General features: G+C 37.7%; 1 protein-coding gene across 2 annotated transcripts in view; it reads left to right on the top strand.

Annotated features, from left to right (window-relative positions):
* The window catches only part of LOC133281107 (potassium voltage-gated channel subfamily KQT member 1-like), a 467184-nt gene that overhangs the window by 31004 nt on the left and 417449 nt on the right, over positions 1 to 18731 (top strand). For both annotated transcript variants that reach the window (XM_061476317.1, XM_061476316.1), the window contains 3 exons: positions 7802 to 7928; positions 13780 to 13858; positions 16390 to 16486. In XM_061476317.1, the coding sequence (XP_061332301.1) occupies positions 7802 to 7928; positions 13780 to 13858; positions 16390 to 16486 (303 nt within the window). The remainder of the gene's footprint in view (positions 1 to 7801; positions 7929 to 13779; positions 13859 to 16389; positions 16487 to 18731) is intronic.

Here is an 18731-nt window from a genome sequence, read left to right as displayed (position 1 = left end):
AGCCAAAAGGCCAGTGTGAGGGATGATGATGGCCAGTTCTGTAACTGGGACTGCTGAAAAGAGAGAACTTACTCTATTGCATACTAAAACCAAGTAACTCCGCCCAGGATGATGTTTACATGCTTGAAATACAGCCTCACACATTATCATGCCATGCCTAAGTACCAGAAGGTAGATAATCAGGATGTATGATGCGTTTTAAGAGTAACAGTTTGAGGGTAGAGGAAGTAATGTGGCTTACTTGCTTTTTTTTTTTTTTTAGACCACATGGTAAAGCCTGTCACCAGCAGCTATGTGAACATCAGAATTTTGGAAGTGGTTTAAAATTCCTTTTAAAAATGGATTAATACTTTTGTTAAAAACAGGGAAGGAAAAAAAAACGGTTTAAGAGTTGTCATTTTTTTTCTTTTCTTTCCTACTTAATTACTCTCTAGACACTTATGGCACTCATGGAAATATTTTTAAGCATTCATTTGCCTTCTTCCAAATACAAGTCAAGTACAGTGATTATGTGATTTCCTACAATCAGTACTTAATCTTGAGTCAACACAGTTCATTTTCCGTCTTTGGCAGAACTGACTTGTAATTATTACTTGTTTTTATCTGCTACCTTCCGAATGGTTTTCATAAGTGCTCCTTAAACACTGTGAGACGAAGTGCAGAATGAGTTTCTGATTCCCGCCTGATCTCAGAGTTGCATCTGCATGCACATTTTTCTGGCTCTTGAAGAGTGTTCATCCTGAAGAAGGCAAAACCTAACAGCTATCTTTTTGTTCCATTAACCTTACCTGAAAAATTTCTTCCTAATGTCTAATCCAAATCCCCCCTCTGTCAGTTTAAAACCATTCCCCCTTGTCCTGTCACTACATGCCTTTGTAAAAAGTCCCTCTCCAGGTTTCTTGTAAGCCCCCTTTAAGTACTAGAAGGCTGCTATAAGGTCTTACCAGAGCCTTCTGTTCTCAGGCTGAACAAGCCCAACTATCTCAGCCTGCTTCCCTAGCAGAAGTGCTCCAGCCCTCTGAGCATCTTTGTGGCCTCATCTGGACTTGCTCCAACATGTCCACATCCCCCCTTGTGTTGGGGTCCCAAGAGCAGGATGCAGGACTTCACAGGGGGTCTCACAAGAGCGGAGGGGGACAATCTGCTGCCGCACAGTAGCTAAATAACTGAAATTAAAAATTAAACAAACAAAAAAGTTTAGGAGTATTTTTACTTGAAGTTACAATGGAAATTTTTATTTTTATTAAAAAAAAATATGCCAGAAAAGGAAAATATACCATGTTTTCAGGAAACCATGCATATGTTTAGGTCCATCCTTTTTTTTTTTGGGCTTCCTTCATTGTGTCACTTTTAGGTAACATTTTATTGTTCCACTTTGTCCCAAATTTTAATTCTTTAATATATACAGTTATTTTTTAATCTTACTCTAAGATGATACTATTGAAAAATTACTTTTAAAAAATTGCCAAAGCCTCTTGTATAGGATTTAGCCTATACAGCAGGAGGCTGTAATATTTTCTTAAAGATCTAGTAGTCTGTGTTTCAGTTTTGATTGGTTAGTGCCATCTAGATCTTTAAGGATATGGCATTAAAAATAAACTATAAAGTGGGCCAGGTTTACTCCTGGCCCTCATTCCTCCTTTGTGTTAATCTGTTTGCATGTTTTCATGGTTAGAGGTCATATATTTTTCTACCAGGAGAGGTCACCATAGTAGTTTACAAAAGACGGGGTTTTATTTTTATTGCAAGACCTTGCAAAAAAAGTTTCTTAACTGGGAGTTATTTCGCTAATTGTGCTGTTCTAAAAACAAGAAAATATTTCTTTTATCATACGCATGATGCTTTTACATACTAAAAGTAACAACGCAATAAACCATTAATTTGTATAATGACAGTGTTGCAGGTGAAAAGGAAATTTTTTACTGTATTTTGATCATAGAATCACAGACTAGTTTGAGTTGGAAGGGACCTTAAAGCTCATCCAGTTCCAACCCCCTGCCACAGGCAGGGACACCTTCCACTAGACCAAGTTGCTCCAAGCCCCTGTCCAACCTGGACTTGAACGCTGCCAGGGATGGGGCAGCCACAGCTTCTCTGGGCAACCTGTGCCAGTGTCTCACCACCCTCACAGGGAAGAACTTATTCCTAATGTCTAATCTAAATATACCCTCTCAGTTTAAAGCCATTGTCCCTTGTCCTGTCACTACTTGCCCTCATTCATTAGTGAATTCTAGAAAAAAAATGTCCTGCTCAAAAATCATTGAGACTGTAATTAATTTCCTTTGTAGAAAAATTGGTTCCTGCCTAAACAGAATTAAAACTAAATTGTCCACTCCAACTCATCCAACTCACTTGGATGGTAATTGTCATAGGTAATGTGACTAAAGCACCATGTGCTTTCCTCATTAGTGTACAACTTCATTCTTTACAGGAAAGGCTAATGTCAATAAACTGAAAGATAAAGATAATCCTCATATGAAGTCAGCAAATTCAGCATATTTTTCACATGTGCATGGATTATTTTTTCTTTTTAAGAAATGTTAAATAAATTAATTTTTTATCCAAACAACAGACTTCCAAACATTAAGTGCATTGGCTTCACCTAAGACATGTAAGTCTGAATAAGCTAATGATACTATAGGACACTTAGTGTCTAACATCTGTTCTTCCATATACTGGATGTTATATTTTCACATATGATGTCTATCATCTTTATGAGAGCAAGCACAATGGTAGGAAGTATTTTCAGTATCAGTAGGCTTTCATAGCATTTGAGTAAACTATTAAACAGGTGACTAAATTGATATTTTTGAGTCTAAGGACTGGAAAACCTTGAAGACAGGTTATCAGATTGAATTCTGGACATAAGTACACGTGTGCAAACATTTGGACTATTTGGACTATTAAAGCTTTATGACTGCTTCTGAGGCTTCATTGTTTTGATTGAATCTTCATGAGCACACACTATTCATTTAGCCATCCCACTTCCTCCTTTTACCGGAGCACCTAAATATTCCAATAAAAAAAGTGAAGAGAGCCTTGTGTGTGCTCTCTACCTAAAACACAGCTGCAGCTGAGAAAATACTTGTCTTTTTCATGTGTGCACTTTAATCACTCCAACCAAACTCTTTCCCTTCTCCTGCTTCCCCGGTGCAGTTATCCGTAACCATACTGGAACATATTGTAAATTCCAGGTTATATATTTCACTTACACTCCTGTGTAAAATGTTGATTTTCTGTGTTAATGTGAGCATTTTTTTTCATTTGGTCATCAACGACATTCTTGGTAAAAAGTTGATGGCTTTTCAACAGGAATTTCTTTTTTGACTGACTGAATTAGATATGCATGGAGCTTATTTTCATACATATTTCCCTTTAAGCTTATTTATTTTATATTTTAATAAAATTAATAAAATGGAGTTAGACTGAGAATAGCATAAAAGTGATTATGTATTATTTTATGATTATGGGGTGGGGAAGACTTATGCAGTGGCTAGATTTAAGAAAAAAGAAAAAAAGAATTCAAAGATGAAATGAATTTAAGGGCTTCCACCTGACTGGGCAAAATTATAGGTGTGTGTTTTGGGTTTTTTTCCCAGAGAGCAGGGACAAGCACAGAAAAACGGAATGCTGCTACTGACTTTAGCAAAGTTATTAGACAATACAAGCCCAGTTTAAAATCTGTAATTATATGTCAGTTCTTTATGTGGCTAGGCAGTTACTGCGTATAAAATGCTTTACTGAGTATTACTGTGGCAATTTGAATTGCCAAAAGTATCCTTTACCACTAACAAAACAGGAGGAGACTAACATGTAAGTGTGAAGAATCTGGTCAGTTCTGTTGTTCCCTTACTCTGTGCTCCACTTCCTGGCAGATAATTCAAGTTGCAGTGCTGCCTAAAGACCTTGTCCGCTGGTACAGTTGTCAATACAGAGTGCCTTTGGCTGTGCTTCCGGAACATGTTCAGTGCCCCAGACAAAGGACAATGCTCTGTGCTTTTCCCCACCTGTCTTATGTCCCTCCAATGGGTCATGGCAAATGTCCTGAAAGTTTATGGCAGCTGTTGTGTTCAAAGGATACGCAGCGTTGCTTTCCTTTTCTTCCCTCATAGGAGTTCAGAGAAGGGCTGCTGAGAAAAATGGAAGGCTCAAAAGCTGATTGCTAGGTAGAATAGCCAAGGGTATTTTTTAACTCTGTTTTCACCAAGCCTGATATGGCTCCTTTTCTTTTTTTTTTTTTTTTTTAATGTAATGGCATGTTCTTACTTGTTGCTTTGTGGTTTGATTTCATGAAAGGAGTTCATCCCTGGCTTTCTGTTGATGCCAAATGGCTTTCCAGGTTTATGAAATCTGCTGAGAATCCTCCCTCACATATTTCTGCCTTCACCACTTGCAGGAGAAAGGGAAAAATACTTCTGGGACCTCAAATAAAACAGTTTTGCAGGATACTGATTATTATAACCCTATTTTGAAAGCAAGCGTTCTGTAAAATTTCAGAAAACTGGAGAACGATCCAAAATGACATAAAGATGGATATAAATTGTTGGGAGCATATTTGCCATACTATTTAATTTTCAGATTTGTTTGAACATCTTTTCTGGTTCATGTTTTATCCACAACAACTCTGCACCATCTTTTGTTTCCATTTCGGTGAAAACAAGTATTTTTTTCTGACTTTCCAGAAAATTGCTGTTTTTTTTTCCCTTTACCAGAAGGTAAATGTGGTGCAATAAATTTAAGGTTGTGAAAAGTGTTTATGTGTGTAGGAGGAAAAGGAGGCAGGTTAGGGGTTTTTTTTAAAGGCAAGTTTAGTGAGGTGCAGCTTGATCAGCCTTGACAGCCCTGGAAATGGACGTCTTCTATCTTTCATTAGCAGTACACATAACACGGTAAGTTTCATAATCTTCCCCCCCCCCCCCTTTTTTTTTGGAGGGGCCACCTATAAAGCTGTGATGTTTGTCCAGTTTTCATGCTTCTTTGACTTCAGCCTGCCTGAGGCTGCCAACAAAAGTGTTAATTGCTGTGGTTTTGGTAACATGGACACCTATCCAGGACAAAATGAAATGTGATCAGTGATTAATTTCAAATTTATTGAAGATGTAGGTTCCTCCTTCTGTCAACAACCTAATTTTCCCTTTCATAGACTGTGCAACCTTATTGACTTCAGTAGGGTTTCCTGGATCATCAAGGAATAACCAAAGTCTCAAAAATTTTTGCTTCCTCAGTAGTTATCTATGTGCTTGTCTGCTTTCTGCACAATATTTTACCTGCCCCAGTGATTCTAATACACAGTTGCTGTAGAAATGATTCTTCCACTGCCATTAGTGTTGTCTGTTAGGACCAACATTGAATGAATTGCCACTGAGTGACAGAACCATGTTTTTGATGCAGTTGAATGGCACATACGTTTTCCTTTAAATTGTTAGGGGTATCTTCCCTTGTCAAAGGGTAGGTTACCAACACTGTCAACAAAATCACATAAGCTATGCTTTCTGGTTGTGTTTCTTCCTCTAAGACTGTGAACACATGGATTTCTAAGATGGACCTTAGCCATTTTAGCCTGCAGATAAGGATGTGAAACTGTTTGCTTTAGAAATGCTCTGTCAGTTCAAGCTTTGGTACTACTTTTCTGCCTAATTACAGAATGAAGTGATCATGACTTCACAGCCTACTCCAAAGCTCCAGTGCTGTTTCTCCAGCATGTCTATTAGGTCTGTCTAGTTCTGCTTCCTTTGGTGGAAATTAGAGATTCTTAATAAGAGACTTGAAAACAAATGCCACTGAGTGATGTTACCAGGAATCTGCTAAAAATGTAGACAATTTAATAAGTGAGAGAGCATTTTGCAAGATTCCTGAAATGCAAGAATTATTTTCCCTTGAAGATTGCTCTTGAATTGTGCTTTGACTATTAGGCTTGAACAGTTTAGATTTCAGAGCACAGACTTGAAAGTGTTACTTGTAGAGGCTGTAGATAATACATTTTTTGAAAAGTCGAACTTGTGGAGTTGATTTGTGGTGTATTTTCTTGTGCTCCTGCTTTGAAACTGTGCTGTAAGCTTTCTAGCTTTCTACTAATTCTTTGGTTATGGTCAGGCTGAAACTGCTGTGAAAACAGAGTAAGACTGTGCATATTATCTTGGTTCTCAGGCAAAACAAGGAGGTGGAAGTGAATACAGAAATGTTGACCTAACTTTGTTAAAAGTCAAAATTGATACAAAGTTTTACATATAAGTGTAGAGATTTTCTTATCTGTTTTTAGCTTTGAAATATTTTGGTCTCTTTTTCAACCATTCAGAATGTCAGTTTTAAAGGCATGTTGGTATTGTTATTGAGGGAAAATTGTGATTTAAGTGTGTTCACTCCTTGGGTGCTTTAGAATTCCCCAGGTGGAGATTGCAAGCATGTTTAAGTTAAAATACAAATATTTTCCAAAGATGTAATTTATGTACTAGGTGTTTGGTGACTCTGAGTTACTGGATACAGTTTAGGTTGGAACAAAGCCTAGAAGCTGTGTTTTGGGTGTGCTAGCATATTGCAATGGTGGAGGAAAACAAGGAAGGAAGGAACAAAGATCTCAACAAATCTGTCCATGTTGTAATCTTTATTAAACTGCTTTCTTTAGAAGTGTCTCAAAGTATAGTGATCCTTGGTTATGCGCAAGTGCTTTACAATATAGTGCTATAGAGGGAAGCATTATTAAAATAAAGGTGATTTATTTTATACGCCGTATATATACTGCTCCCCTCAGTCGGCATGATCTGCAGTGGAGCAGTCTAGTGCAGTGAACAGTGGGGGGCCTGAACTGGAGAAACCTGAGGAGGAGCCCAGAGAGCCACCAGGAACCTGCTGCTTGTACCATAGTGGCTGGTGGGACTTGGTGCAGATGAGGGCCCCCCTCAAGAAACCCCCAGGGAGCCCTAGCACCCAAAGCAGGAAAACAGGGCATATTTGTATGCAGGAAGGTTGATGTAGCCCTGCCAGATTGACAGGGGAGCAATGGTATCCACCTAGTAGAAGGCTGTGGCCTCTCTAAACTCTACAAAGACCATGACCGATGCAGCTTCCCAAAAAGAGCTCTGGTGGGAACATACTGTCGCCCAGGTGTCAGGCTGCAGGGTGTACCCAGTATGCAGACTCCCCACTTCCCAGTTGTCAGGCTGCAGGGTGTACCCAGTATGCAGACTTCCCACTTAGGGAAGTCTGCTGCCTCCCTTGGGGCCTGGGTTCATGGCGTGAAGAGAAAGCTTTTTACCCTGGTACAGCCTTCAGATTATTATCTGTTAATTGAAGCAAAAGCAGAATCAGAGAGCATTGAGCTATTACTTGATGAGATTGGTCACCTCACAAATAGGGACATAGACAAAGGGGAGATATTTATGCCTTCTTCACTGCTGTCTTCAACACCAGTGGTAGGCCCTGGGAACCCCAGAGTCCTATATTGAAAGACCATGACTGGGGGGATGATAAACTTCCAGGCAGCCCTGAATGTGTTTGACACTTGCTGCTCCAGCTGGATGCACATAAATCTATAGGCTCCGTTGGGATTTCCTCCAGGGTAGTGAAATTGCTGGTCAATGTGATCGCGGGACCTCTCTCCATTATTTTCCAATGATCTTGGGAATCTGGAGAGGTCCTAGTTGTTAAAAATCACAAATGTTATCCCAGTTTTCAAGAAGGTTAAAAAGGAACACCCTGGTAATTACAGACCTGCCAGTTATAGGAGTAAATTAGATGTGCAAAATGAAGTCTGTCTTTTAATGAAAAAAAATAAATTGATGTTTTGTTCTTTTAATTCTCTTAGGAAATAGTTCTGGTTGTGTTTTTTGGTGCTGAATATGTGGTCCGACTGTGGTCTGCAGGCTGCAGGAGTAAGTATGTTGGCTTCCAGGGAAGAATACGCTTTGCCAGAAAGCCAATATCAATTATCGGTAAGATTTAAACTCTTTTTTTCTTAACTTTTTTATTGCAATTAATTTTAAAGATGTCAACTACTGCAGAAACAACATAGCAGTTCTGAGCCGTGTCTCAGACATTGATCTGCTTTGTGAATCTATGCAATTATTTCTTCTTTTGAGTTGCTAGAGCTAGCATTTAAAATATGGCTATGACATAAGCAGCCATCAGCTTAAGAAAGGCAAAATTCTCAGGGAAGAAATATTTACTAAGCCTACTGTTGTGATTGGAGAAAATTGACCAGACTTGAACGCAATATCCTTCCTTCGGTCTCCTGAAGAAACCAAACACAAAGATGAGTATAAATTGGGAAAAAAACATGGAAATGTGCAAAGTATGACTCAGAGAAAATTCCTCTGGGTAGTACTAAAGTCATTTTAGGTGGTTTAAGGGACTATTGTGGGTAGCATCACTGGAGTTCATGGGGAGAGGTGACTAATAGAGCCTGTGGAACAGTGAGGGATTAATAAAATGTGACTTTCAAACAAAATTGTAGTAGTCCATAACATCATTGTTTCTATTTTAAGTCTGTGATTTTCTATAGACTGCAGTAGAGCTGTGAATTTAACGTTACTCAAATGTCAACTCATTGAGTTTTAAATAGAGCATAGTGGGAGAGGTGAAAAGGGGAGAGAAAGAACTGATGTTTTCTTAACCATCAGCAACTTTATGCAGTTTGGTGCAAAAACTCATGAAACAACATATTCTGTTATACATCTAGATGTGGGCAGTGAATAATGTGATGAGATTTGGGTTATTGAGAAAGAAGTGTTTCATCACATACAAATTCTTCATCTTCTTCTTGATATGATTTCATGATTAGTTTCTAACCGTGAAGCCTATAACTAACTTTTATTTTCTTCTAATCATGTTCTTGACTTCTCTTTCAGTAAGAAATGCCTCTTAGGAAGGTATATCAGAGTATACATGTGCAGGAGGAAATGTGGCAGTCCCATTAAAGTGTGTTTTCAACTTGATACTGGTTCTGTATACTGACTGGCATTGTGCATCTACTACAGTAAACATTAATGTTTGTATAGCCCTTGGAGAAGACACAGTGTTTTTTTTAAGAAAACTAAGAATGGCTAGAGCTGGTTGTGCATTCAAAAGCATCAGCTCTGTTTTAAAATTTAAAATTCCCCCAAGAATACAATAAATTTAAAGTCAAGATTTGTTTTGACATATCAAGTGCAGATGGAGCTGTGTCTACACTCATCCAAGTAACTAAACTTGACAAATACATTTGCTGTGAATGTCAGAATCATACTGACTAATCTTATCATTTTCAAATAAACAAGAATAAAATACAAACATCAGAAAAAGAAATTAAAGGACTAGAATAGAATTTAAAAAATAAGGTATTCATTTTACTTTGCAAAATATCTCCATTATAAAATCAGAAAATATCACTGAAATGTCTTTGATACCAGAAAGATTTTTTTATTGGGTTTTGTCCACACTAAAATTTTGATTAATTCTTAGAAAGTTCAACTTGGGTAGCAGTTTTGAACTTCTTTAATTTCTCCCACTGTCTTTCCATTTTCCTCCTCTCTAATAGTAAATAAAAATATTTTGGTTCTTATTACCAGAAAGAGATTTAGTAGTCAAGCCTAGTATTACTTTCTTTTATGTACTTGCTTAATATTAATGCATTACACGCTGCATAAAATGGTATGTTAACTTTTGAAATTTATTCTATAAATGGGGAAGAAAAGGGTTGATAGGATACACTATTTCTTGAATGTTCTTTAAAAAAATTACCTAAAATGGAAAATGATGCAAGTTCTCTATCTTGTAAATAAGATTTTTTTATTTCTTAGGTAGATTTTCTAAAGTTAGCCTAATTTATCTCCTCTTTGCAGACAAGTTACGGTAATTACATGTGAGAAAAGACAATTCTATAATAAAAGAACCTGTCAGGAGACATGGATCGAATTCATTCCCAGCATACCAAGAAACCTTAGAAACATCACTTTCTCTCTCCATGCTTCTTCATTCCCTAGTTCACAGGATGAACATGTTTAAAGAATGTGTGGTAGTCATGTACTATGTCATCAGCAGTAATAGTAATACTTTTTGTAATTATTGATTGAATGCTTCCATTACTTACTATTTCAGTAGGGTTAGATTAGGAGCTAAATACTTCTGAAAATCATAGTCTAATTAGAATTTCATGAATGGCAGGTACCAAGCACAGGTAAAATCAAGAGAATGTCTTTTCACAACCTCTTTTATCCTTTGGCTGTTGTTGCAGAAAATGTCACAAAGTAAAAACCAATTTATGAATTAACTTTTCTTTCTCCTGGTTTTGACAGCATGCAGTTTGAAAGACATGAGGGATCTCATGGTGGTAGATGTGACATCCCCAGAGACTTTCAAGGCTAGGCTGGATGTGGTTCCAGCCAACCTGATCTAGTTGAAGATGCCCCTGCTTGTGTCAGTGGCTTGGACTAGATGGCCTTTGAAGGTCCCTTCCAACCCAGACCATAATATGGTTCTATGATTTGAAGTTATGAAGTGCCAGTACGACAAAAAAAATCAGCAAAAAAGAATGTGCTATAAATCAAATTCAAATATGTCCATATGATATATTTAATTTAAGTCTTTGTGGACATCATATTATCTCCAGACTACTAAGAACATACCTGCAAGCTGAAGACTATTTCGATTCCATAAAATATTATGACAACTAAAAATTAAAATACAAATGTTTTTACATGGTTTAAATTTAAAAAAGGATTAATTGCTTTTTATCCAAAATCTGAGAACTGCATACTAGAAAGTAAACTTGTAGGAACACTGGAAACAAGTCAGCAATTTGCTGAAATAAAGCAGTACTCGAGTAGGCTGTATAATAGGTGTTGCCATGTGCTGTGCTGAAGTTTATGCATAACTAAGTAATTTTTCACTGCCAAGCTGACTTTAAAGAAAAAAATGTCAGCTGTTTGGAATATCCCAAGGATTCATAATTTAAGAGTAAGCCATGGGGACAGTGGGCAAGCAGTGAACAAGGTTTTTAAATCTGTATACCACACATACTAAGTTGCAGGGAATGTGATTTCTGGAGGTCTGTGATCTACGTATGTAATTCACATATTATATAGAAGACACTACATCATTTTTGTCTCTCTACATCTAATGTGTGTGTGCAGACATGTTTCCAAACATGTAAGTAGGTACAATGTTTGAGAAGGATATCCACATATTGCTGCTTATAAATTACTGGAATTGGATTTTTAAAATTCCCAAAGCTTCCTGACACTTTCTTTTTTAAAAACTAACATAAATACTAATGTAATGCTAATCTAAATACTAATGCTTGTTAAAGTTGAAAAATTGTTTAAACAAATGTTGGCTCTTTATCTTGGTATTTTCCATGCCAAGTGTCTCCTTCAGTTTGAGTCTAATGGAGACATTTCATGAAAAAATTTTAAGCTGTTTGTGAAAAAGGCAATTCTGACGATTTCTTATGGAGAAGAGCGAGCACTTCCACACTTTGAAGCAGATATTTGAAACTTCGAAAACACTTTTTTGATTGTCACTGAAAATCAATTCCAAGCTGACTAACAAGCCTCTGAAAAATTGGTAGCTTGTTTGTGCTTAACATGCCCTGCTAAAGATTGCTCTTATATTCTTCTATCCACAGTGAGCCTGCACAGTTCAAATTTCAGGTTTATCTGAGCAGCAGTGCTTGGGTTGGAAGTGGAAAATCTGTTGGTTTTGGTTTTATAGTGCTCTCCCTGAAACTGCCCAAGGCACATGGAAAGAGAAAATAGCAGGCTCAAGTACTGAGGTGAACTGGTGGGGTAGGAGGAAGTGACTAGGACATACAGGCTCAGTGAAATGACATGAGATAAGGGTCTGGAAGAAGTACATACAGAAAGACTGACAGGCAAGCAGGAGGCTGAAGTTAAAAAAATAGAGGCTGAACATACATGGGATTGAAAGGTGGCAGTGTAAAGGCAGAAAGATATGCTGAAAACCTAGAGCATAAAATAGTACTGTTTGAACCAGTAAACTGGGATTAGTGAAGATTGGAAACTGGCATGAAAACTAGGTCAGAGAAGAAGCAAATAGAAGAACAGGTTGGGGAGGGGGGAAATGAAATATCTCTGCCATGTAGAACACATTTTCAGAATAGCAGAAAGTACAAATGAAAAATCTATGTTACTGTCAGTACCTGATTAAAACTATTTTCCTAAGTGTCAGTCTCTGCCTCCTCCAGTGCTGGACATCAGGTGGATATGTATACGTCTGATAATTTAGTAAGGATATCAGCTGCATCTTTTGCTTAAGTGCAAAGATCTGTATTATGATGCGCTGGGAAGAAGACCCTCCCTAAATTCTGAGTGTTTACAAATGTATGTTCACGTACATACATGATAAAGGAAGAGCATAAAATTTGGAAATTCACGTGCTGAAAAGTTAAGAGTATCCCAAAATTGAAGTTCTTTCTGTAGCCTTAACTTATTCCTCTCTCTATTTATTTACATTTTCATACAGCTACAGTTATTGGAGTACAGTCTTTACACTGATTGAGTGCTATCCCATGGGGAGGTATACTGCTTTTACGGCAAAAATCAGACTGGTACTGGAAATTAATCCAAGTTAGGGAGTGAAGGATACTGTTGTTGTAGAACTGCTGCAATATTTCTTGCAGCAACAACATGGTTTGAATAGGACAGGAGAATGTTTAAAGGAGAGGAAAAACGTTAACCCTTGTTGGAGGCAACTGTTGCCTCTGAAGTTGAATTCTATTCTGCATCTCGCCTAGGCATCACACGGAATCTCTGTGGCAGTAATTTAAATCAGTTTTCACAAGTGTGCCTCATTTTCTGGATGTCCAAATGAAGACTTTGAAGTCAGGTTACAGAAGTTCTGAGCTCTCACAGCTGCAAAAGTGAAGTCAGCAGGCACTAGTTTTTTTGAAGTGCAATATAATGTTAAGTGCTGGGAAGAATAAAGTACTGCCTGTTTAAAACTGGCAAGGAAAAATTACCAAAACTTGCCCTCATTCTGTCTACATTCACTACTTGTTTATAATACTATCCTTTATTTTCTGGTTAGATTTTGAAAGTGAAGCATTCAGATGCCCTAAACAGGATTACCACAGAAATGCTCATGAGGAAATTAGAAAAATGTCTTCTCAGAATAATGTGAAGAGTAGGTTTCAGCAATTAACAGCGATAGACCTGTTCACTGAAATAGGATAAGAGAAAATACGGCATGCTGGCATTGTGAGCACAATCCATCCTTTGCATTGTATAATGCTGGAACTTTGTAAACTGTGGAGTTGTGGAAAAAAGAAAACTGAACTCTGGAAACAATTATTTCTTCATACAATTAAACTGTATCACAAAGTAAACCAGAAACTCTGATTCTTTTAAGCAGCCTTTGTTCTGACAGTTCCCTGAACTTTGAAAGCTTGTCTTTACAGCTTTGATACAATTTTTAAACTAAGTGTGTGTATGTGTATATGCTATGATACTTGTCTTTATGCATGTCATTATTGATTGAAGCAAACCCTTACTTTCCCTCTCAAAAAGCCTTGAGACAAAATGTGGATTCATTTCTAGGGTGTAGATATACCTTTGCCTTTGTTGTTTTTATGGCAAGCTGCCTGATCTGTCAGGATTTTTAAATTTTTCATTAAATTAATCATGGAAGAAACTGTATTTATTGTTTTTTTGATGTGAAGCTAATACATTCACTTACTGGCCACCAAATTTCAGCTATTTTTTTTAAAGTGCTTTACTCTGTATTTTTTGTGTGTTCTGGTGCTGAGAGCTAAATACATTCTTCCTTTTTTCTTTTTTTTTTTAACAGATCTCATTGTGGTAGTAGCCTCAATTATTGTTCTGAGCATAGGATCTAATGGACAGGTGTTTGCCACCTCTGCAATACGGTATGGTCTTGTAGTGACTGTAGATCTTCACAACTACAGATGTTGTTAGATGTATATCTAATTTCCCAATTTCTGAATTAGATGTATAAGTAATTTTCCCAATATAGGAAAAGTTACTATATTGAAACATTAGACAGTGAAAGACTGTGTGTCACTGGGCTTGGACACTGGTTGGGAAAGAGCAGGGCAGAAACAAGGCATATTAAGAATAGTGGGAATGCTGAAGCCAAGAGGAAAAACCTAAACTTTATGTCCTATATAAAACATCAAACAGCTCTCTTTCTGAGACAAAAGAGTATTACAGAACATTGGTTTATTTAAGAGGTAATCTAGACAGCACTTAACTCTGTACTTTTTGAGTATGAGTAATGGGTTTGTTTAAAGAGTAATTATGCTTCAGTGGATTTGTTTGGCAGAAGTAACTCATACCATACATGAACCAGAAACATTTGATGTCTCTAGTGTTTGTTCAGCTTGCATCAAGTACTGCAAGCTTGTTTTGGGAAGTGAAGTGGGTAAAGAGAAATAAGGAATGATAAGCACTGTAGGTGTACTTCCCACTTCTAACTTGCAAGAGGTGCTACATGTTCTGTTACAAGGTTCTGATTCCCAGTGCAGTCTGATCACTGGGAAGTGAGAATGTACAGTACTGTCTAAACTGTTTAGCTGTGTAGACAAACACTGGACAGAACTAAATCTGTAAAGTAATTTTAAGGTAACTGTTACCATAGAACATTAATACTTACATGATGATAAAGACACACAGGCAGCATGAATGTGATTTGTCTGCTCATATAAGAGTAAAGGAGGGTAAATGGGAAAATTCGAAAGACTATTTAACTAAAATTATAGGAATGACTTTAATGGAAAGGTGCATGTGGCTTATATGTGGGGGACCTATATATAGATCTCCACCCTCTTGGCATAAGCAACCAGTAAGCTGTTGCATCACCTAGCTGTATTAGTGCTCACTTATATTGGTTAAATTACATTACAAGACAACCTATATTTGGTTGTCTTGTAATTCTTCTTGGACTCTTCTTTTAATTAATAGGTTTTAAGTGGATATTTTGAAGTTTCCTGCTAGATAAAACTATTATTCCAATGGCATATCAAAGAAATAACAAAACATGGTGTTGCTATACACAGTCACTGATATATGATTTGATAGCCAGGATTATTGTGTGCTTTCCAAAAAAAGTTACAATCGTTTGATTATTTGACTGTCAGCTGTGAAAGCTCAGAAAACCTGCTTTCTCAATAAAGGAAAAGTTGGGTCTTCCAGAAGACAGTATGCTTTCCCAATCTGAGTAAGACCAGTGACTGAAGGATGGCTGGCACCATGCTGAGTTTCTGGTTTGACCCAGAAAAATGCAGCCACCATGGAATTGAAATAAGATGATTGAATTAAAAAACAATGCTACCCACAATAAGAGCAAAATTTCAAGGATAGCTAAAAAGAGCTAAAAATACTTTCAGTGAAAAATGTTCATGTAGATGAATTTAACATTCATACTTTCCTGCTCTTCATTGTTTTGTGTCAGTGGTAATAACATAAGTGTAAGCAAACAAAGTTCATTATTGAACATACGACTAGAATGAAATATTTCCATTGAATAATATTCTGCCAAAGAACAATATAAATAATTCATTTTCTTTAGTTGAAAATATTTGGAGTTTATGATTCAATTATTGTCCTAAAAATCACAATTTACTATTTACAACTAGATGTTTTCTATAACTTGCATAAAAAGGACTTCAGTAATACCATGTTTGATTCACATTCTTTTGGCAAATAGAGAAAAAAGTTTGCTTATATTTATGTTAGCAAAGCTTGAAGCGCCGCTGTTGCTAAGAAAAGGAGGCATTTGAGAATCACCTGTCCTGTGCAGAAAGTCTAAGAAAGTTCATGTTGTTCAGCCTGGAGAAGAGAAGGCTCAGGGGAGACCTTACAGCAGCCTTCCAATACTTAAAGGGGGCCTACAAAAAATCTGGAGGGGGGACTTTTTAAAAGGGCATGTAGGGATAAGACATTAAACTGAAAGAGGGGAGATTTAGATTAGATACAAGGAAAAAATGCTTCACTATGAGGTGAGGCCCTGGCCCAGGTTGCCCAGAGAAGCTGTGGCTGCCCCACCCCTGGCAGGTTGGAGGAGGCTTTGAGCAACCTGGTCTTGTGGAAGGTGGCTGTGCCTGTGTTAGGGGGTTGGAACTGTGATTCTATCCTAATTAAGTAAAATATGCAAGTTTCCTCTGAGTTAGAAAGCACATAGTTTAGACTTCTTTTTTTTTTTTAAACCGTGCTGTTGTTCCAGTAAGTATATCTAAATATATTTGAATATAATGAAATGTAATTAAACGTGCTATATACTGGATAGATACTTCAAGTTTAAGATACAACTGTAGCCAGAGACAGTGCTATCACATTTCTGTAATATGGCAGTATGTTAGTGTACATAGTCATATATGTATAGATAGAGCAGTATTATTCTTAATCACTACTTTCATTTCATGTCCTATTTTTTTTACAGAGGGATCCGGTTTCTTCAGATACTTCGAATGCTTCATGTAGATCGACAGGGTGGCACGTGGCGATTATTAGGATCAGTTGTTTTCATACATCGTCAGGTACTACATCTTTAAAGAGCCCTAGGATTTTGTTTACTTTAGTATATTGTTTTCATGGTCTTTAAGTCATAGCCTGTTCAGTTGATACCATGGAGGGAAGGGATGCCATCCAGAGGGACCTTGACACGCTTGTGAGGTGGGCTGATGCCAGCCTCATGAAGTTTAACCGTGACAGGTGCAAGGTCCTACACCTGGGTTGGAGCAATCCCAGGCACAGCTACAGGTTGGGCAGGGAAGTGATTCAGAGCAGCCCTGCGGAGAAGGACTTGGGGGTGTTGGTTGTTGAGAAAATGAGCATGAGCCGGCTTCAGTGTGTGCTCGCAGCCCAGAAAGCCAACCGTATCCTGGGCTGCATCAGAAGGAGCATGACCAGCAGGTCGAAGGAGGTGATCCTGCCCCTCTACTCTGCTCTCGTGAGACCTCACTTGGAACACTGTGTGCAGTTCTGATGTCCTCAGCATAAAAAGGACATGGAACTGTTGGAACAAGTGCAGAGGAGGGCCACGAGGCTGATCAGGGGACTGGAGCACCTCCCGTATGAAAACAGGCTGAGGAAGTTGGGGCTGTTCAGCCTGGAGAAGAGAAGGCTGCGTGGAGACCTCATAGCAGCCTTCCCGTATCTGAAGGGGGCCTATAGGGATGCTGGGCAGGGATTCTTCATTAGGGACTGTAATGACAGGACAAGGGGTAACGGGTTAAAACTTAAGCAGAGGAAGTTTAGATTGGATATAAGGAGGAAGTTCTTTCCTGTTAGGGTGGTGAGGCACTGGAATGGGTTGCCCAGGGAAGTTGTGAATGCTCCATCCCTGGAGGTGTTCAAGGCCAGGTTGGACAGAGCCTTGGGTGATATGGTTTAGTGTGAGGTGTCCCTGTGCATGGCAGGGGGGTTGGAACTAGATGATCTTAAAGTCCTTTCCAACCCTAACTATTCTATGATTCTAAAGGAACAGGTACTGTTGCAAGAGAAAAAGTACTTCGTAGGTCCATCATGTGTTTCTACCATTAAAATGGGAACTCTATACTTTACCTCAGGTCAGTAGCTAGCAGGGTACCCGTATCAGGTATTATTTTTCTTTTTTTAAATTAACTTTTTTTGTTGTTATCCTTCAATTTAATTTATTAAATCCAGTTATGTGGACTGCCTTTCATACTGCAAATACTGTTCACTGCCTTCACAGATGTGTTCCTAGCTTGGTTGTTCTGTGGAAAAACAAATACTAGTGAAAAAGTCTTGATAGAACAAGTCAATTATTTACATAGTTCTATTTTCACTGCCTGAATAAAGAGCTTTCCAATTCATTCTATAAATAAAAATACTAACTATGCTACGATAAATGCTAGAAAAGTTACTTATTCAAGGGTGTATTCACAGAGGTAAACTTGGCTGTAAATTGTTATATATCCATTGAAGCTTTGAAACTGTTATTCTGCATAAAAGTTCATCAAGCAGGAAAAGCTAAAATGTTTTAGTGTAGACTTCTAAAAATTTCTAGTTGAGGGCTTCATTTGGGGACTTCATGGAATCTCTCAATGAAAAGCTGACTTAGCTTTATGAATATAATAATGAACTTTTATCATTAGCCTCTAAATATACTATACTATGGAGGGCTAATACTGTGCTATGAATCTTTACATCAGACTTGTAACAGGCTTCTTTAACCTGCGCTTTATGAGTGTGGCTATGAGTGAGAATGGGAGGTACTTAATCCAAAAGATTAATTTTATGTTAAAATTTGCTTTTCTTCGCTTTATTTCTCTCCCCCTTGCTGTAGAAAATTTTACATCATGATGGGTGTGAAGCATTGATGCACACCAAAGTGCTCTAGTATAAAGCCTGCTTTTATCCTGTACAACAGAATGACTTCTAACACCTCAAGTTTGTGTGGTCTTCATTTATTAAGGTTGCATTGCCTGGATATCTAGCTAGGGCAGAGCTGATATCCAAACACACTTCCCCAACATTTGCTAACCTTAATGACAGAGGTGTCTGAGAGAATTTTTTACTGTGGGTTTCGAAGTTTTAGTCAAGAATCTGGAAATGCTATCTCCAAAATATAACGCTCAAGTCTTAAATGTCACAAACTTAAATAATTTCAATGATTTGAAAGGAAAAGAAATACCCGTGGAGAAGTGAATTTATGAATAAATGCACCTGAAGTTCTGCTAATCCAAAGCAGTGATTATGATAATATATAAAACTCTACAGATTTGTAGTACTTGTCAGAGCAGCTCACCCACTAACACA

The sequence above is a fragment of the Pezoporus flaviventris genome, unplaced genomic scaffold (genome assembly GCF_033815535.1).
Source record: "Pezoporus flaviventris isolate CSIRO_AGI_PZ_B2104156 unplaced genomic scaffold, CSIRO_AGI_Pfla_v1 ptg000096l, whole genome shotgun sequence".
NCBI lineage: Eukaryota > Metazoa > Chordata > Aves > Psittaciformes > Psittacidae > Pezoporus > Pezoporus flaviventris.
The sequence above is the reverse complement of the archived record's forward strand: the minus strand, read 5'-3'. Positions and strand labels throughout refer to the sequence as shown.